The sequence below is a fragment of the Trichoderma camerunense genome (assembly GCF_050948025.1).
Source record: "Trichoderma camerunense strain CBS 138272 chromosome Unknown V8C40scaffold_23, whole genome shotgun sequence".
NCBI lineage: Eukaryota > Fungi > Ascomycota > Sordariomycetes > Hypocreales > Hypocreaceae > Trichoderma > Trichoderma camerunense.
Window position 1 is genome coordinate 388,192 of NW_028145347.1, and position 18,103 is coordinate 406,294.

Below are 18,103 nucleotides of genomic sequence, written 5' to 3' on the forward strand. Positions count from 1 at the left end.
GCTGGATGGGGCCAGAGATCCAATGCTGAGAAGGGCACCACAGCGAGGTATGTACCTGTACAGTTGCCAGATGGGTTCCAAAGCACCAGACAGAAGCGACTGACTGTACTGTACTGACCCCATCCGCAATGGACGGGACGCATGCCCTCGCGGCGAGTTCCAAAAGGTTGAGACGCTTTGGGCCTAGAGCTGGAGCGCATGAAATACACCCAGGTGTAGTATTATCTCGCATGCACCTCTTAGCTTGCGCGGAGCTCACCCTGGACTACCTGGACCGCGTCTGATTGGCCATGATAGCTCATTGGTAGCTAGCCCGCAGCTCCAGACTCACTGCACACACGCCCCCTCGCTGTGAGGGCCGTAGGATTAGGATTTTGTTTGCTGCCAGAGTTTCTCGCTGCCGTCGCCGTACAGGTACATGCCGGAAAAAAATGGCTGGGCTGAGCTGCGGCTTGGCTGGGCGACTCCCCTTCGCCATCGGCCTGCTCACGCCTCTTGCGCGCCTCTCGCTCATCTTTTGTCTCTGGCCTTGTCCACCCTAAGCAGCCGCCATGTCACCGGAGATGCTGTCCCGACAGCCAGGCTCGCTGCAGAACCCGCCGAATGTGTACCTTGCCTCCGTTACGGCGGTACCTTGGAGGCTCGCTGGCAGCATGGCGGACAGAGCTGGGCTGCCCATTGACTCCATGTTGTAGCTCCCCTACCTAACTGTACCTTAGTTCCCATCAGTACTGTAGCAGTAGGCCCAGTTGGAGTAAGACTGGCCTGGCCCTCCCCCTCCCTCTAGCTGTCGCGCGCTCTCTCTCTGGCTCGCAGTCTGTCACTCCCCTACCTTGTCTTTCTTTTTTTCCTCCCCTTCCTCTCTCTCTCTTCTTCTCTTACTCTCTCTCTCTCTCTCTTTGTTCCCTCTCACATATAAAAGGCATCCGTTTCCCCCTCTAGGATTGCCCAGCGTCCCTCGACCAAAACTTGCCCTCTCCAATTGCGTATCTACACCACCTGTCCCGTCTTACACACACAAACCCACACCATGTCCACCCGGAAGCGCACCCGTGACGAGGAAGACGAGGAAGAGCTCGTCTCCCTCCCCGAAGAGGATGATGGAGAAGAGGAAGAAGAGTAAGTCATGATAAGATCCTTTTTGAGCTGCTGGCCATGGTTTGGCCAATGTGCGAGATGCGCCTGGTGCCAATTGAACATTGCTGCCGCTGGTGTTTCGCACAGCCCACGTTGCACTCTGGCACCCGCCGGAGAGCTACAGCGGCCTCTACTCTAGTCGCAAGACTGCAAAATACTTGGCGAATGGACTGTGCTGACATTTTTGCAAGATACGTCTCTACTGGAGACGAAGATGACAACGAAGATGACGACGGAGAAGAAGAAGAGGAGGAGGGTGACGTCGAAGAAGAAGAGGAAGAAGGAGACGAAGAAGAAGCTGCCGAGGGTGCAGATGCCCCAGTAAACGGTGAGTTGAAGCCACCCTAACATTCATATCCATCACCAAAGTCGCCCCCTTCGCGCGGTAGCAGCAAGATGCATTTCCCAAGGCTGTCACAAGACACCACAGCTCCACGAAGCTCTGCTGCTACTTCCCATTTCTCTCAGATCAAGACCATCGATGCGACAGTACCGTTACTAACAAGCTAGCAGGCGCCCAACCACCTCACAAGAAGCGCAAGACGGTTGAGGAAGAGGTTGCCAACGGCGAGGGCGCCGACGAAGAAGACGCAGAGGAGCAAGAGGAAGAAGAAGCGGCGGAGGACGATGCCGAAGAGGCCGCCGAAGACGAGGCTGAGGAAGAGGCCACTGAAGCTGCTGCTGAAGCTGCCGAGGCTAAGGCATCAGTCAAGGACGTCAAGGCCCCCGAGGTCGCTCAGGCCACGGACACACCAGAGCCCAAGGCAGTGACTGCTGGAGGCGACGAGTAAAAGAAACGTTGGGTATGTTTCCTTTTTAAGTCCTTGAAGCTGCACGCACTAGGCAGACAGAATGGGAGTACCTTGGTGTACCATGTTTGGCAATATCGGGGGGAGTACATCTGGATATGGATTTTGGACGGGCGTAACAGGGCCCTATTAGTCAATAATGTGATATTGATCTCTCGCCAACGTGCCTTAGTTTTTGGCGGGCGCCTGCCTCTGCAAGTAGTCAATGAAAATGCTTCAGGGTTCAGTCTCATTTGTCTTTTATCGTGTATCCGTCGATTGCGCGCATTGTTACTACTACCAGGTAGGTAGCGATGCCCAGCTGCGTTTGTCGCGTATCATTTCGGGCCGTGCCGTACAAATGTCCGGGCGTCGGAACGAGGATTGGCGAAATCAAGTGTCAATGTCGCATTTGCGTCTCCATACTAGGTCCTGGATCAAATACGAAGTACGAGTTTGCTCAACAAATCCATAGAGATTTTTGATGATTGGTCATTTTCATAGGGGTAAGGGCCTTGGTTCTCAACACGGGCGACAACAGAAAGCGTAGTCGGCTTTCAAGCAGCGTCCATTCGCAAATAGCCCGAAAGAGGGTTTGACTTGTTGTATTCAGGTTCTTCACACTATGAGAAAAAAAGCCATTGATAACGGAAAAAGTAGATTTGTACATCATTGCTTTAATTACATTTCAATCGAAATTCCATCTACCTCGGCGCCCAGCGTTGACGAGAACATGGTCTAATGCAAGTTGCAGTTCTAATCGCTCTCTCTAGGCTTTCTGCCGCCAAAACGTATGCCGCTCAAGACGAAAGAAAAAGAAAAAACACAAAATCGACAAAATAATCACAGGGCCCTCGCTTTATAGTTTTTGTTTCGGAGGTTTGCTCTCCGCCTCATCCTGCTCCTCCCTCAAAATCTCCGCAATCTGCTGCCTCAGCTCCTCAGCCAAGTGCTCCGCCTCATCCTCATCCAGCTCCTCCCTCTGCCCCCTTCCAAACATGGTGAAGCTCTCGCGAAACCTCCCGCTGGCACGAATCTCGGGCCGCGGAATCAGATGGTAGTGCATATGCGGTACGACCTGCGCCGCCGCAGCGCCGTTGTTCTGTATCACGTTCCAGTCGGCGATGCCCGTGGCGCGCACCAGCGCCGCGGACAGCAGGCGGATGTAGCCGCCCAGGTCGCGCGCCTCCGGGTTGGTCACGTCCGTCAGTTTGGGCCGGTGGGCGCGCGTGCAGAGGAGCATGTGGCCGTGGCTGAGGGGCAGGATGTCGAGGAAGGCGATGAGCGCGGGTGTGGACAGGACGACGAAGGATTGAGGCGCCGTGAGGTTCGAGGGGAACGGGTTGGGAGGGTCGATGGGGGAGAAGGGCGGGTGGGCGGCGGCGATGGCGCAGAAGGGGCAGTCTTCTTCGCGGATCGTGGGAGGGGGGAGCGACGGGTCGAATGAGGTGTGCATTTTTGCGCTGGAGACTGTTGTTGTGTTGTCTCTGTCGTTTGCTTGATGGCGATGCTGCTTGCTTTTGCCGGAGGTGTGTGTATATGAGAATTGAGACGAATTCCCAGGAGAGAGAAATGAAGGAAGGGATTGGATTGAGTCGCCCTCTTCGTTCTGCTGCTCTGCTTTTCTTAGCTTGGCCCGAGACAATGGTCAGCTAGAATCGCAGGGCATGGTATCGATCGAATTGGCGGAAAATCGAAGTCGTAATCAACAGATCCCAGCAAAAAGATCAAACCCGCTAAATCGACTGCGGCTAATCACAGGATTGGATCTTGCAAGGCCCTTAGTCTGCAGCTAACAATGCCGGATTTATTCGTAGACTGATGGTGATGATTGTTCAAACGGCCATATATACAGAAGTAGCCAATCGGTTGTAGAGAAATGATCGTAAGGTGGGCGATGAGAGAGTCTGGGGTCGGCAGGCAAGTAAAGCAGTTGCCGAGGTACTGTATGCTAAGCGTTCGCGGTAGAGCTGTGATTACTTAATGCTCGAAGCTGCTCTTGTGAAGAATCGAACTAACCTGCACAGATGGTTCGTGGGGAAATAGTGACCCTATGTAATAGAGAATTGATCACGAACGATTAATTTTCAACGATTGTATTCAGCTATTCAACAGTCTAGATATGACAGCCTTGTCTCGTGAATTTAGGCAGCTGTTGAATATCTGCAGGACAAAAGAGGTCACTTCCAAAGTGTAAAGCTTATACATCACCCCCCCCCCCCTACCGCCTAATTCTGCCGGACAAAATTCTCCTCCACCGCCACTATTTTCTCTCCCCTTCCATCACTTCATCATCCACACCCGCAAACCAGCCTCCTCCCATCCTCACTCCCGCCATCCCACGTCTAACGCACTATCTACATCGAAAACAGAGCAGTCATGCCTCGCGAAGAATACCAGGTCCCTACCGCTGGCGGCGGCGCCTCAGCAGGAGGCATGACCCGCGGCGCGACCGGCGGCGAGCGACACGAGTCCCGCTCCGTCATGACATACATCTGCGGCGACTGCGGCGGCAACGTCACCCTTAGCAAGGACGCGCTGGTTGCCTGCCCGCATTGCGCCGGCCGAGTGCTGTACAAGGAGCGTACCAAGCGGTGAGTTTTGTTTGCGTTGCTTGTGCCGGAGGACAGGTTTTGCTGACGTTAATGTGATGTAGAATGGTGCAGTTCGAGGCTCGATAGGCGCATAGATGGAGCGGAAATGCTACTCTCAGCGGGAACCACAGTAAAGAACAATTCACAAGCAAAACACACATTATAGATCGCACTCGAGGAGTTTTTGGGAGATAATCAGGGATCACAAAGGGAGTCAGATGTCATTATCAAAGGGGAATTTTTTGATATTACTTGTTTATGCAAATGCGCGCCCCAAAAGCCGCCTAGATTTTTTCTTTCTTCTTTTTGCACACCTCAAATCATTAAAACTTTACATAGCCAAGTTCCTTTTGCACCCATGTGTTTCACCTGGTTCCCAAAAAACGCCGTAACTACCTGTACGCCCTCCAAATGCCCCCTCACGTTGCGTTACCGCTGCATGTGCAGGTATTTCGCAAAGCTCGCGTCGCCCAAGATGCCTTCGTCCTTGCCTTCCATGGCGGCGGCGTATCTGGCCTGTAGACCCTCCTTAGTTGTTTCGTCATCCTCATCGTCATCATCGTCGTTGTCGCTTGGGACATCCACATCATCGTCATCGTTGGTGACCCTGATAGGTCCCTTCTCGGCCACGTTCTTGGCGTCAACCGATATGCCCGACATACCCTGCATCATCTTATCCAACTCCTCTTCACGGGTCTTCTTCTTTCGCTCTTCCCTCTCTTCCCTTCGTCGCTCCAGCTCCGGCAGATAATCGTCCAAAAACTCCTTTCTCTTTTCCTCAACAGCCTCGAAGAACTCGTCGATACCCGTTCCCATTCGCGAGCTAACGCCCACCATGCTGAGATGTGAATAGAACTCCTCCAGCACCAAACTCATGGAGTTGAGTAGGCTGCCCATGTAACCACTTCCACCACTCCCAAAACCTTCTTGGCCTCCAAATGTGTCGGAATTCTCATCGCGGCGCAGAGCTTCTTGGAATGCTTCGAAATCCGTCATCCACTCCTTGGCGAATGAAGCGTCCTTGACGTCGGTCTTGTTGAAGACGAGAATCATGGGTAGCTTCGTCTTGTAGAGAATGGAGCAGGCATAGAGCATGTTCGACATGAACGTGGAGGTCGAAGCAGTCCGCGGTGTATCGATGATGTAGGCGATAACAGTGGGGAATGATGATGCAAGAGATTCCAACAGGATAGTTCCCGAGGCGGACCATACAAAGGCTTCGATTTGACCGGGTGTGTCAACCAGGATTCGGTCGATGGGCTTGCGTTCGGGGTGTTCGGGGTCGGGCTTTGAGCGCTTCTCCAGCAGGTTGACAATCTGATCGACCTTTGTAGCGAAGAGGTTGAGCGACGTTAAAATTCCTCCGTTTGGTCCTAGGTTGTACTGCTTCATGACCTCCTCATAGTTGACAGAGTCTCGAATGTCGATGTTGCTTTCGAAGGGAACGTTGAGAACCGCGGGGTCGAGATTGATGACATAGGGAGGCGTGTTTTTTGAGTGAAGATGAGCGTTGATTCTCTGCATAAAGGTCGTCTTGCCCGAGCCTATGATTTTGCGCAACAGCGTTAGATGGTTGTATGATGCGAAGAGAGGCTCGCTGCTATGGAAGCTTACCGGCCATGCCAACGCAGACAATGGCGGGGGGCGACGACGCCGATATCGATGGGGCGCCGCCGGTAGATGATGAAGCCATTGTGAAAACCGAGACAGCTGTAGTTTGTCGTTTAGAGACGCCGAGAGATACGAGAAACTGCAGTTAGAAGTGCTTAGAAATGAGGTTGGGAGAAGTGGTAAAAAGCTTGGCGGGTCGAAATTTTGGATAGCGGAAAGATTTCAGCGGCTTCAGCGATAAAGAGCTGCCCCGCCTGCTCCCTCACTGAGCTGCCCACTAACGGAACCTACAGTGTACAAGCACGGAAACAGCCCCGCGGTGACGTGTGTAAAATTCCCTTGATTTGGTGTAATTATATAAGGTAAGCAGCCTCAACCTCCATCACCAACCTCAATATCGTTGCATGCTGTTTAACATCTTGAATATGATATGCTGCCCTCTGCTAATCGCTAGGTTTCAATGTGCCCCCCTTTTTAAAATACCCATCTTCAGATCCCCCTTCCCGATTGACAGTCCCAGCCAGTTCCCCATATTGCAGTCACCCTTTCCTCCATTAGCCATCTGTGCCACTGCTGCGGAATGTTGCGCATAGAGCCGCATAGTGGTGCGTCAGATCAAGCACATGCTGCGGGAGGCTTGTTGCTTGGATGATGCTCCTGACTTTGACGGCACCTTCGTCCTCGATCAAAGTCCGGATAGTATGCAGGAGCTCTGGGCTGAATTCGCTGTACCACCTGTACTGCCAGGTAACTAGTCGAATCACTGCCGCCACCGTCTCTCGCGTGCTCTTGGTCTTTTCAAAGACGCGGAGCACGCCGGCTAGGGCCTTGGGGCTGAAGCGGAGGGACAGGCAGGCGCGGTATGCCTCAGCGGCCTCATCAAAGTGCTGCAGACGTTCCGCGAGTGAACCAAGAATCTCCCACTCCTCCGCCGACTTCTTGTATTGTATCTGCTGCGCGCGGTATTGAGCCATTTGCGTGCGCCAGATTGTGTAGACCCGCAGATCTTCATAGAGAACCATGAACAAGCTATCAAGCCAACGCTCGCAAAGCCGTTTGGTGTTTAGTTTGGAGAGATGGTCATCGGCATTGGTACCCTATACCCTCAATTTGTCAATAAACAGGAATGACTGGCGTTTGCGCAAAGGAGATAATGTTTTGACTCACATTCTCATTATCGGCCTTGACCTCATCCGGGTCCACTGTACTGGAAGGCTTCTCAACTCCACCGCCCTCTCCGTTGGGGGCCAAGGTCGTTGCGGCCGGCTCCGAGGCCTTTTCATCCTCATTGTCCGAGCCCTCGTCTCCATTCGTAGTTGGGTCTGGTGTGCCGCGGAGGCCATCCATACTTGGACTCCGCTTCGGCTGGGCAGCCTGAGTGGCTTCCTGCTTCTCGGTACGGTACTCGTCCTCCATGACAAAGACGTTGCTGCGAATCTTTAAAAGTTGGTCCCAACCAATTTTGGACGTCATTTCCGTCAAGATACTGTACGCCTTCTTAAAGGTGCCGCGGTAGGAGGCTGCCCTCAGACTCAGTAAACTCGGGTCGACTTGTTCTGAGTATCTAGACTCTGGTTCGCTGTCAATCTCATCAAGGCGCGTTTCGGGAAGGGTGGGCAGGTGAACGTCTCTCGGCTCGGGCATCAGAGGAGAGTCCTTGTCCTGGTAAGTGAACATGGGGCACGAGTTTAGAATTGTTAGAGCATTCTCCCAGTCCTCCATGGCAACATAGACTTGAGCCAACCTGGCCCAAGTACCAAATTCGCTTGGCGCAGCAATGGTACTGCGGTCTGCACAACCGAGCGCCATCTTGAGCCTCTCCTCCTTCAACTCTGGTGTCTCGGCTTTCAAGGCCTTCTTCAAGAGGAAGTCTGCCTGTGTGTCGAGCATGACATAGTCCATTGGAGTTTGTTGAAGCGACTGATAGAGAACTTTTACTCCCGACACTTCCTCATGGCCCATGAACATCACTTTTGCCAACAGCGAGGCAACCTCGACACTTTGAGTGCGAAGCTTCTCGAAGAGGTTGATGCCAGACGTATAGCGGCCAGTAGTCTCGAGATACTTGAGCAATCCGGTGGTGAGATGATTTGATACATTCGTAGGGACTTGAACAATAGAATCGGATCCCAGTTGCCACCCTGTAATAGAATTAGCCTGCTGTCGTACACAACTTCAACTTTCGTTAACTCTTCATACCCCTAAAGAAGAGCTGTTCGGCTGCGTTAAGAAAGCGGTGCTCAGTCTCTGTGTTGGTGACAGGATTGAATCTTCGGACGCCAACGATCTTGCGGATACTGTCGCCACTACCATCGTCGGCGTACGAGTATGCTCTTAGGACGCTGCAAAGATATGTTTCCAGCCACAGGTCGTCTGATGCCTTTCGCTTTTCGCCTCGCTCGTCAACACAGTAGCTCTCGACAGTTCCGGGAATTGACACATGCACCCGCATGTCTAACCGAGAGAAGGCATTGTAGCAACTTTGCAACCGTTAGCATTCCCAAGTCTTGTTTCGCAAGCAACAGTCGCATAGGACAGTCTCCGTGACCTACCAGTATACACCCTCGACGATTCTGGTGGTTGTGTTTGGGTCATGGTCTCTGTACGTCAGCGTGTTGATATAGGCCGCAAGACTTGCCGAAGACGACGCATCGACACCGGTAACGTGATGGTAGACGCCGGCCTGTAATTACACCTAAACTTTAGCTGCGCTGTCTCGTGCTCCGGGATTGTCGCCATCACTAACCTGCTTTCCCGGATTGCGCACTGCTTGCTTCACGAGATGCACAAGATCCGGCGGGCCCAGCTCTCGCAATGCTGCAAGCGACTCTGTCCTGGCATCGATCGACTCGTGGAGGACGTCCTCGGATAATCTGATGAAGTGTTAGGCGGCATCGTGTGAAGCTGTCTGTTACGGCGGGAGGCTCACTCAGGCACTGCTGGCGCAACCATGGCGGCAAGCAGGCTCACGCAATTGCGCGGTCAATGGGATGGAGCTGGATTCGAGAGATTGAGGGTTCGGTCAAGCATGCAAAGCAGCCATGCAGAGCAGCAACTGTTGCGCAAACCGTGGGATTGGAGGAGCTATCGAGCTTCGAGCAAGGATTCTTGGGCCACACTGACCACGTATGACCAGCCTCGCTGCGCCTGCACGTGGAGCCAAGGTACATACCAAGGTACGGCATTACAGGCCTCAACTGATAGCGATCCACGCCTATATTTGGCCCCTGGCGGCGGCGCCTTAGTCAGCTGTTGGTGCGCCACATCCCTCTGCTACAGCGCTACAGCGGCTTCTGAGCACTGAGCACTGAGCTCCAAGCGGTGCGGTTCTGTGTACTGCGGGCGCTGCAGGTCGCTTCGGTACAGCACAGCACAGGACACGACAGGCACTTAATCTTATCGCCTCGGGCCAATTGAATTAACGCGACGCGCCAGGTTGATTGAGCAGTGCAGCCAAACGTCATTCAAGGGCCAGATGAACCCCCGGCTTCCCCCAACCTGCAACTCCAAAACACACCATCGCGAATGCTGGCTTTGTCAGTGTTCGCATATCGCTTGCGATCATGGTGCGTCCAATTGCCTTGGCCCCCTGATGATGCTCATGCTGACCCTTTGCCGCAGCCCGCCTTCCAGGCCATCAACCTTGAGCCGGAGGAAAACATCGACGAGCAGATCGATACCACCAAGGAGCTTCACGTGAGTTGCACACATGGATTCTATCAATACCATACAGGACTTTCCGAATGCTGATGTCTGCTGCAGGTCGACGAAGCTCTCAAGCGCTTTCAGAATGCGTTAAAGCTCCACGCGCAAGGCATACGGTCCCGCGAAGCCGCCAGCGCAGCCTACGACGAGCTTTTCGAGTCGGAGATATTCAAGTATCGAGAAGCGAAAACCGACTACGAGCGGACGGAGCTACAAGCCGATGGCCAGGCAGAAACTTCAGCACCCGAATCGTTTGCCGATGGACTCGATGTGGCCGCGGGCGGCGCTGATGGAGTGGCTGCTAGTCTTGCGCTCGCACTTTACCTCTCCTATAAAAACTATGGACAATTTTACCTTGACAAACTGAAAGATGAGAAAAGCTCAAATCCCGAATGGAGCAACAAGCTCCAGATATACTATCGCAGCGACCAGGGAAAGAAAGTTCTTGACAGTTGGACTTCGGCCTTGGATCAGGACCCTTCAGATCCAGAGCTATGGAGAAAAACGGCGAGATTTGCTGGCGCAATGAATAGCGGAAGAATCAAACGATACTGTCTGGAGGCTGCAATAGAGCTAGATGATGATCCGGCTGTAATGGAGGTTGAACCCCCCTCTCTCGCGGAGAGCTTGGCTGGGGAGCAGCTCAAGATGTACTTGAATCTCCTCGGCGACGACATGGCATTGTCACACCCTGCCATGGCGCCTTGGCTAAAGAAAAAATTACCGTCAATATTGAAACGTCACCTTGACCCTATTCCATTCTTGCCAGACCCGACGTCGACCCTCTCCATTCCACCAGAAATGCAGATTACCCAACAGCTGCTACCCGCCGACAATGCCGATGAGACCATATCCATTTCGAGCGACGTAGAACCGTCGAACAAGAATGTTGAATCGTGGTCTGATCTCGGATTTGAGCTCATGAAATGTGTTGAAAGCACAAAGGATGCTTTGGAAGTTTGCAGACTAATCTTGCAAACCGCCAAGCAGGATACAGAGATGGACGAATCGCGAGATGAGACCACCAAGGAGCCCCAGAATGGCATTGTTCCCGAGGAGAAAAAGGCTGCAATTACAAATGGAAAGGACGAGAAAGCGTCTGTGACGCCGCCAGTTGAGTCGAAAGGGAGCCAAGCGTCTGATGTTGTGGATGATGCTACCAAAGGCTCTGACGGGACACAAAAGGAGTCCAACGCGCAGCAGTCAGCTAGGAAGCGATCACAGTCGACTGCGGGACTACCAGACGGTGCTGACGAAGAGAATGTGACTGAAAAGAGGAGCAAAAGAGTCCGTAGGAGAGCGGAAACGTCTCAAGCCGAAGAAGCTCCTGATCCGAATACTCTTATTGCTAACCAACTTCGCCCCTTTCAAGAAGCAGATCAGCATCTCTTTACCATGACAAAGAACTTACTCGAGACCATCGGAGTTGAGGATAAAGAAACTTTTGAGTACCTCGATGAGGTTATAAACCTGTGCGTCGCAGAGGATCGGTTGTCCAAATTCACTCATGTGGGAGCCAAAGACTTGCGCACGCTGATTGCCGACTTCAAAGAGGACGTTGCCATGGTTTTTCTTAACAAAAAAGAACAAGCGACCCTGGGGCTCTCTTCCTTCTTGGAGCATGCCAAGACTGGATCCGAGGATCAAGCTGTGAATGTTCCTTTCGATGAAGCCAAAGGCTTGAGAGATTTCGCTCAGAGAGTGGAGGAAAGGCATGACTATCTGACAAGTGACGATATTGTTTTTGAGTGGATGAAGACAATAAGTTCCAGTTATGCTTCCTTCAAGTGGTCAGATGCTATGAAGACTGCGGTGGTCCAAATGCTGAACACGACCGACTCATCGTTATATAAGCTGGTTTCGGAGGAGCTGCAGTATTCTTCACCCGAAGCACTGGCTGACTTGGAATCCTTAATCCCCATGGTATTTGAGCTCTACATTGACATTTACGAGCGAATCACCAACCCTAGCAGCGCTGTTGATTACGCAACTCGCATGGAAACCAAATATCGACTTCAGCGATGGCTAGATTTAGCATCGGCATATATGCGCTTGATGAATCGCCCGCCAACCGACCCCCTATGCGTCAGGTTTTTGTGGGCGTCGGTCTTGGTGTCATCGCTCTCGGACAATCCAGTTAGAGAGCACATTCTCCTCTTGTGGACATCGCTTCGTGATTTCCTGTCGGAAGAGAAAGTAGACACGCTGACTCTACCAAATAATGTGGTCATGCCAACCATCTCGCCGGCGGCTGCAGATCGAGAGATTTCCAAACTTACCACCATGGATTTCTTCCTCAGCCTTTTCCAAGAAGGGATGGAAAGCCCCGTTCACGTTATTGAAACCCTGGAGCCTGTTCTTAACCCTTCATCCGTCTGTATATCAGTAGAGAAGCAGGACGATTTGGCAGACTCGGATGCCTCGTCCTCGGCTGATTCAGAGTCACAGAAGAACAAGCAGTCCATATCGGACTGTGCAACTCAAGGCATGCGTGACCTATGGAAATTTCTGCGTAGCAGCAGCACCGAGCTGAGGCTATTTCTGTGGTCACGACTTGGAGATGCATACGAAGCCATAAAATATACAACCAAGAGGTTCTCATGCCACCTCAGAAGCATTGAGCTTATTGTGGCGGATCTGGAGAATGAAAAGTACGCCAAGCTGCCTGACGAGTCTCGCCTGCTTCTTTACATGAGGACCTTGAAGTCACTCGACGAACTGCTGATTCAGGCATTAACATTGGCCTTGAACGACCCCTCTGCATTCGACATCATCGACGACGACCACCTCAAGTCAAGCTGCAGTGCTCTTGCCAAGGTGAATGCTATTCTTCACACTGCATTCTTGTGCGAGGACGAGGTCACGATCGGAGCTAAGAAGGCACCGTCTTCGAATTCTACATTCCAGTCTCTCATCACCAAACTGCGAGAAATGCAGGTGCGCACCTGGTGTCTACAGTTCACCATGTTCAGAGCAGGACTGCCTCTTCAAGAGTCCATTGCTCCGGAAAAGGATCTGGCAGACTTCCTCGCTGCCATTCATCAAGTAATTGGTCTTCGAAAGTGCTGCAAGGCGTCCAACAAGATTTTCCTTAAAGTGATGCGCATGGAACTGCTCAAGAATAAGAATATTGAAAACTGGGAAGATTACCTGGGGCAGGTGGTATATGATCTCTATGGACTCAAACTTGGTGTTGGAGTATGGGAAGTTCAAGATCATGGCTGTCCGCATGAGAAGCTCGAGAAGCGTCAGACGATGCAGCTGGTGGAAAAGGTTATGATCCTGGCAAATCGCATGCCGATGAAAGACCTTTTGAAGTCGGATCTCAAGACGGCCATTGACCATATGCAACAAACTATTGGACAGCCGAAGTCTACACCCCAGATGATCCATAACCTGCGCAACTTTACCGAACTCGTCAAAAAGCCCATCCATCCTCTTCGACTGTATCAAGCGTTATTCGGAGAGGTATCGGTAGATGCTGTTTCGACAAATACACCGGAAGCTGCGCTGGCAAAACATGGCTGGTTTTTCCTGCTTGGAATGATAGCACTAACCAAGTTTAAGGCCGTTGATTTGAACCGACGCCAGACACCAGGTGCAACAGACGACCTTCGCATAGGGGCCACCTTCCTGAGGCTACAGCTACAATTTAGTTCAGATAGTTGGGAGTCGTGGTTCCGGCTGGCCGAATGCTTCGATTACGATCTAGACGAAGCAGTGCTATGGACTGCTGACAAGATGAACAAGGATCGACCCGAACTGGTCAAATTTCAGAGGAACGCAATTCACTGCTACACGTTGGCCCTGTCGCATTCAAGGTATCAGGAGATTGAAGTCAATGACGAAGATCCGCTACATGACTTGTATCACAAGTTTGGAATGCGTCTGTATGCCTCAAGTCGAGAGCCGTTTGCTATGGAGCCCTTCCAGCACTCCGATCAAGAGCGTTTCTTTATCCAGAATATGGGCGCTGGGACATTCAAGAGGATTCTACACGAGCAGATGACGGAGTACAAAGTATGGAAGTTTGCTGCCAAGCTTTTCAGAATGGCCATAGAGCGCAAACCTGGGAACTGGAAGTAAGTGTTGTATCAGGCAGATTATATGTGACATGAGACGATACTAATTGTTGGAATAGGAATCCGTATATGCTGGCCAAGTGCTATTGGAAGATGTACCAGACACCAGAGGAAGAGCTCGACAGCAGCGATAGCGGCACCAAGATTGGAGTCCAAACGGTGCTGAAAGCGCTGAAAGACGCCGTCAATGTGGCTAACAACGCGAGAAAGTCCCGCAGTAGCGACCCAATACTCGAGCCGCATTACAAGATTGTGTCTATTGTGCACAAACTTGTGATGCGAGGGGATCTCCCTGCCAAAGAAGCCGCCGAGCTTTTGTCGGAGCAACCCTTTGGCGTGCAATTCAAACCGGATGATATCTTTGCTTCATTCTCAGAACCCGAGGACTGGGAAGAGTACATTATCCTGACGCTCGTAAAGCTCAAGGAGAAAGATAAGTCTAACTGGCAGCACCGGATTGTCGCACGTCATGCGAAGATTCTATTCGATGAGAGTAGCATGGAACAAAACAGTGACATTAAGGTGGCGGCACAGGCTGCTTTTGCCATCTTGAGAGAAAACATGTTCACCAAGACGATGGTGATGAATGTATGGAAATGCGACGCAGAGCGCCCAGGTCGTCACCATGTCTTTACCGAACAATATGTGCGGTTTATGACCAATCTCCTCGTGATAATGTCCGACAAGACAAACCTGGAGCAGCTGCTTCGTCGTCTCCGGAAGAAGGGCGCAGATTTCTATCACTTTGTCGACTTGTGGCAGTCCTGCTGCATGGCTTATCTGAAGCTATTAAGAGACACATACAATATTCCCCACCCCACTGATGATGCTTTCAAGGCACTGTCTACTGAGGAGTTTGAAATCATCAGCGAGAGGATCACTGAGTGGGCTGCTCGTGACGAGGCAAACATCCCAGCCTTTAACTGCATGAGGGAGGCCATCGAATTAAAGAAGCTTAATGCTAATTTGATGAAGGTCGCCGGGATCGACGACTTGATTAATGATTGTTACTCAAAGATTTATGTCGATGTGGCAGCAACGTTGCCAGGACAGGAGCCAAGCAAGATTATCGAAGAGCGCAACCAGGCCAAAGAGATTGCTGCCAAGCTTGAGGCCGCGGCTGCGGCTCAGGCTCAGGCTGATTCCAAGCCAACCAGTTCTCTCAGCAATATACTCAATCCTCCAAGCACTCATGATAGCCTTCCCGGCACTGCGACGCCGCTGGAAGGAGAAAAGTCCGAAGCAGCACCGCGGACTCGAAAAACTGGGGTTCGTAGGCCGGACGTCCTTCGTAAAGCGGAACAAGCTGTTACTCGGTCTCTGGAAACTCCAAAGTTGGCTCTCCCGAGAAGCCGTGTTGGAAGCATGTCGAGTGCTAAACGCGAAAGTCAGACGCCAAACGCGGGTGCCAGTGATGCCGACAGCGACGAGGAAGAAGGACCAGACGCACAAGTTAGAAGAGAAGCTGGGGAGGATACTGATATGCCAGACACGCATGCATACGAGGAGGATGGCCATGATGGCCATGACGACTCCAAGTTGGAGGATAAAGAAGAAGAGCTTGAGAGTGATGACGCGCATAGTCTTGACGATTCCGCCGAGGAAAGCGACCTGAGCGATGTTCCGGATGACTATGAAGAGGACGTGCCACCGAGCTTGATGTTTCCGCACTTGGGACGGACTATTCAAAGCGGCGAAACTAGTGGTGAAGACGCTGATAGCGAGAGCGAAGGTGACGAAGAAGAGGACGAGGAGGAAGATGATGAAGACGATGAAGAGCATGGCGATGATGAAGCCGAAGAAGCTGAAGAGGGCGAGGAGGAGCATGATGACGGTGATCACAGCAAGGAGATCCATGAAGAAGATGGCGAAGAGGAAGACGAGGAAGAGGAAGAGGAAGGCCATGAAGAGGATACCGAGATGGCGGAACCACAAACGCCAGCAGATCATGACGAATCTGTAGATATGGGAACGTAGACTTATTCTTTGCAGTGAATTTTGATATCTTTTTTGGGCGGGAGAGGAGGGGAGGTTGCTATATTTGCTATTGGGTTGGGTAGCTGGAAGGGATTTGGTATGGTTCAGGATGCGTCTTTCTTGGCTTGGACTATTCTGGCGTACTTAGAAAAACATATGGATTATTGTGTCTACTGTCTGTCGTGATATATTGAAGATGGTGATGCCGCTTGTGTTGGTCGTGAAAGGCTCCGAATACTTTTCTAATGTGTTCGAGTTGACCAAAATCAATCATTTCAATCCAATCATTCAACTTTGACGGTAAAATAAAACTCTCATATATAAGAAAATACGAAGCACTCCGCCCCTAGAAGTTGATAACTAATAAGATAAATGCACCTTATAACACCCGTTCTGTTTGCCTTTTAAACACCATTGTTCCACGAAAACTTTTCTCATCACTTCCTTTCTTCTTCCATTCTTATCTTCTAAAAAACAGAACCTTTAGCCCTCCTCCTGATCCATATTGTCTCTTCTCCGCTTGGGTCCAGCCGTCTTTCCTTTTCCTTTACCCTTCTTATCCCTGGCTTCAAGGAAGGACTTCATCTCCACCCTGGTTTCCCTCTGGGCCTCCTCCACTCTGCTCTGGAAAGCCATGACCTCCTCCTTTTCTGTCGGGTAGGTTTCCAGCGTCTTGCCCAGCGCAGCCTCGATGCGCTGGTAAATCTCGACATCATACTGCGTGACGATGCTAATGGCGATACCGGATTTACCGGCACGGGCTGTTCGACCGACACGATGGATGTATGTCTTGGAGTCCTGAGGCAGATCCAAGTTAAGCACCACATCGACGGCGGGGATATCCAGACCACGGGCAGCGACGTCGGTGGCTACGAGGATTTCGCGGGATCCTCCCTTGAACTTGTTCAGGGCACCGAGACGAGATGACTGGGATAGCTGTCCGTGAAGCGGGATGGCGCCGAAACCAAGTGTTCGCAGCAGGATGGCTATCCTCTGTGTTTCAAAGACTGTGCGTGTGAAGATGATGATGGACTTTCCAGCAAACTCGTTGACTAGGTAGATGAGATATGTGTCCTTCCGCTTGTGAGGCACAAAGATGTAGTGCTGCAGCAAAGTCGACACAGTCTGGTATTTGCTTGAGCTGACGCTGACACGGACAGGGTCCCGTAAACTGGCTCTCTGGAGACTCTCGACCTTGGAGCTTAGGGTTGCGGAGAAGAGGTATGTGCGACGCTCACGGGGGATGAACTTGAGGATCTTGTCGATACTGGGACCAAAGTCCATGTCCAGCAGACGATCGGCTTCGTCCATGACCAAGTACTTGAGGGACCGCAGGGAGAAGCCCTTTGTCTTTTCCAGGTGGTCCACCAATCTACCGGGCGTGGCAACGATAATATGGGGCTTCTTTCCGAGAGCAATGGCCTGGGGAACCATGTCCAGGCCACCGACAATGACGGCACATCTCAGCGAGATGAGAGCTCCCAGAGCTTCAAACGACTGTCCGATCTGGGCGGCAAGTTCTCGAGTGGGGGCGAGGACGAGTCCGAATAGCGGCTGGGGCTTCTCGAGGAGTGCCTGCAATATGGGCAGAGCAAACGCGGCAGTCTTTCCGCTACCAGTCTCGGCGAGGCCAATGACATCGCGGCCTTGGAGGGCAACGGGGATGGACTTTGCCTGGATGGACGTGGGGTGCTTGTAGTTTAGAGACTCGCAGGCTTCGCATAATGAATCGACGATACCCTAGAGAAAGGACAAGTCTTGTTAGTCTTGAGTGCTTTTTTATTGTGACATTCAATCCACCACATCTCGTCTCATACCAGCTCTTTGAACGTCTTGGGCTCTTCCGGTGCATCTGCAGCATCGCCGGAGGAAGCAACATCGAGAGTCGCCGATTCTTCTTCAGTGGGAGGATCCGGAGATGCCTTGGAGGTGCTGGCTTCTGCTTGTTGGCGCTTTGCCGGCGCATCGTGCGCAATCTTTTGCCTTTTTGCGCCGCTCATTGTTGCTCTAATGTTTTGCCTTTTGAATTTGCTGAGCGTAGAAACAAAACGATGAAGCCTTGCCCAGTAACTTTTTTTCTGGGTCAACTTTGCAGCAGCAAATCAGGACGCAGTGCGATGAACCCCGGTCGAAGGTCGATGATAGAGTGGATTGTGTGCAGGGGTTTTGAACAATTACGTCTATATCAGGGTTTGTGCGTGAAAAAGAG

The 18,103-nt window shown here is 51.8% G+C and overlaps 7 protein-coding genes across 7 annotated transcripts; 3 read left to right on the plus strand and 4 right to left on the minus strand.

Moving 5' to 3' along the window:
- Window positions 1-657: 657 nt before the first annotated feature.
- On the plus strand, window positions 658-2,518 carry V8C40DRAFT_257045 (uncharacterized protein). The gene is made up of 3 exons (XM_083218404.1): window positions 658-1,119; window positions 1,329-1,465; window positions 1,651-2,518. The coding sequence occupies exons 1-3, from the start codon at window positions 1,031-1,033 to the stop codon at window positions 1,926-1,928; spliced, it is 504 nt and encodes a 167-aa protein (XP_083068312.1). The 5' UTR covers window positions 658-1,030; the 3' UTR covers window positions 1,929-2,518.
- V8C40DRAFT_121398 (HIT-like domain-containing protein) lies at window positions 2,235-3,922 on the minus strand. The gene has a single exon (XM_083210940.1). It carries the CDS (start codon window positions 3,379-3,381, stop codon window positions 2,785-2,787), a length of 597 nt encoding a protein of 198 aa, XP_083068313.1. The 5' UTR covers window positions 3,382-3,922; the 3' UTR covers window positions 2,235-2,784.
- Window positions 3,923-3,963: 41 nt separating this feature from the next.
- Window positions 3,964-4,857, plus strand: V8C40DRAFT_257050 (DNA-directed RNA polymerase core subunit RPC10). The gene is made up of 2 exons (XM_083218405.1): window positions 3,964-4,519; window positions 4,582-4,857. Exons 1-2 carry the CDS (start codon window positions 4,305-4,307, stop codon window positions 4,604-4,606), a joined length of 240 nt encoding a protein of 79 aa, XP_083068314.1. The 5' UTR covers window positions 3,964-4,304; the 3' UTR covers window positions 4,607-4,857.
- V8C40DRAFT_257052 (GTPase NPA3) lies at window positions 4,666-6,336 on the minus strand. The gene is made up of 2 exons (XM_083218406.1): window positions 6,134-6,336; window positions 4,666-6,063 (listed from the first exon to the last, which is right to left on the minus strand). Exons 1-2 carry the CDS (start codon window positions 6,210-6,212, stop codon window positions 4,949-4,951), a joined length of 1,194 nt encoding a protein of 397 aa, XP_083068315.1. The 5' UTR covers window positions 6,213-6,336; the 3' UTR covers window positions 4,666-4,948.
- Window positions 6,337-6,455: 119 nt separating this feature from the next.
- Window positions 6,456-9,298, minus strand: V8C40DRAFT_257053 (Chs5p-Arf1p-binding proteins-domain-containing protein). The gene is made up of 6 exons (XM_083218407.1): window positions 9,060-9,298; window positions 8,877-9,003; window positions 8,683-8,813; window positions 8,330-8,610; window positions 7,298-8,271; window positions 6,456-7,227 (listed from the first exon to the last, which is right to left on the minus strand). The coding sequence occupies exons 1-6, from the start codon at window positions 9,080-9,082 to the stop codon at window positions 6,685-6,687; spliced, it is 2,079 nt and encodes a 692-aa protein (XP_083068316.1). The 5' UTR covers window positions 9,083-9,298; the 3' UTR covers window positions 6,456-6,684.
- A 158-nt stretch (window positions 9,299-9,456) lies between these two features.
- V8C40DRAFT_257055 (uncharacterized protein) lies at window positions 9,457-15,936 on the plus strand. The gene is made up of 4 exons (XM_083218408.1): window positions 9,457-9,696; window positions 9,752-9,826; window positions 9,893-13,917; window positions 13,977-15,936. The coding sequence occupies exons 1-4, from the start codon at window positions 9,694-9,696 to the stop codon at window positions 15,892-15,894; spliced, it is 6,021 nt and encodes a 2,006-aa protein (XP_083068317.1). The 5' UTR covers window positions 9,457-9,693; the 3' UTR covers window positions 15,895-15,936.
- Window positions 15,937-16,175: 239 nt separating this feature from the next.
- V8C40DRAFT_257056 (RNA-dependent ATPase RRP3) lies at window positions 16,176-18,072 on the minus strand. Its single transcript, XM_083218409.1, has 2 exons — window positions 17,712-18,072; window positions 16,176-17,634 (listed from the first exon to the last, which is right to left on the minus strand). The coding sequence occupies exons 1-2, from the start codon at window positions 17,892-17,894 to the stop codon at window positions 16,378-16,380; spliced, it is 1,440 nt and encodes a 479-aa protein (XP_083068318.1). The 5' UTR covers window positions 17,895-18,072; the 3' UTR covers window positions 16,176-16,377.
- Window positions 18,073-18,103: the final 31 nt, after the last annotated feature.

Coding starts and splice junctions, on each gene's coding strand:
- V8C40DRAFT_257045 (XM_083218404.1), top strand. CDS start 1,031: ATGTCCACCCGGAAGCGCACCCGTGACGAGGAAGACGAGGAAGAGCTC. Junction 1,120..1,328: donor GATGGAGAAGAGGAAGAAGA/GTAAGTCATGAT, acceptor CATTTTTGCAAG/ATACGTCTCTACTGGAGACG. Junction 1,466..1,650: donor TGCAGATGCCCCAGTAAACG/GTGAGTTGAAGC, acceptor ACAAGCTAGCAG/GCGCCCAACCACCTCACAAG.
- V8C40DRAFT_121398 (XM_083210940.1), bottom strand. CDS start 3,381: ATGCACACCTCATTCGACCCGTCGCTCCCCCCTCCCACGATCCGCGAA.
- V8C40DRAFT_257050 (XM_083218405.1), top strand. CDS start 4,305: ATGCCTCGCGAAGAATACCAGGTCCCTACCGCTGGCGGCGGCGCCTCA. Junction 4,520..4,581: donor TACAAGGAGCGTACCAAGCG/GTGAGTTTTGTT, acceptor AATGTGATGTAG/AATGGTGCAGTTCGAGGCTC.
- V8C40DRAFT_257052 (XM_083218406.1), bottom strand. CDS start 6,212: ATGGCTTCATCATCTACCGGCGGCGCCCCATCGATATCGGCGTCGTCG. Junction 6,064..6,133: donor TGTCTGCGTTGGCATGGCCG/GTAAGCTTCCAT, acceptor GCAAAATCATAG/GCTCGGGCAAGACGACCTTT.
- V8C40DRAFT_257053 (XM_083218407.1), bottom strand. CDS start 9,082: ATGGTTGCGCCAGCAGTGCCTGA. Junction 8,814..8,876: donor TGCGCAATCCGGGAAAGCAG/GTTAGTGATGGC, acceptor GTGTAATTACAG/GCCGGCGTCTACCATCACGT. Junction 8,272..8,329: donor CGAACAGCTCTTCTTTAGGG/GTATGAAGAGTT, acceptor ATTCTATTACAG/GGTGGCAACTGGGATCCGAT.
- V8C40DRAFT_257055 (XM_083218408.1), top strand. Junction 9,827..9,892: donor ATACCACCAAGGAGCTTCAC/GTGAGTTGCACA, acceptor TGTCTGCTGCAG/GTCGACGAAGCTCTCAAGCG. Junction 13,918..13,976: donor CGCAAACCTGGGAACTGGAA/GTAAGTGTTGTA, acceptor TTGTTGGAATAG/GAATCCGTATATGCTGGCCA.
- V8C40DRAFT_257056 (XM_083218409.1), bottom strand. CDS start 17,894: ATGAGCGGCGCAAAAAGGCAAAAGATTGCGCACGATGCGCCGGCAAAG. Junction 17,635..17,711: donor CCAAGACGTTCAAAGAGCTG/GTATGAGACGAG, acceptor TCCTTTCTCTAG/GGTATCGTCGATTCATTATG.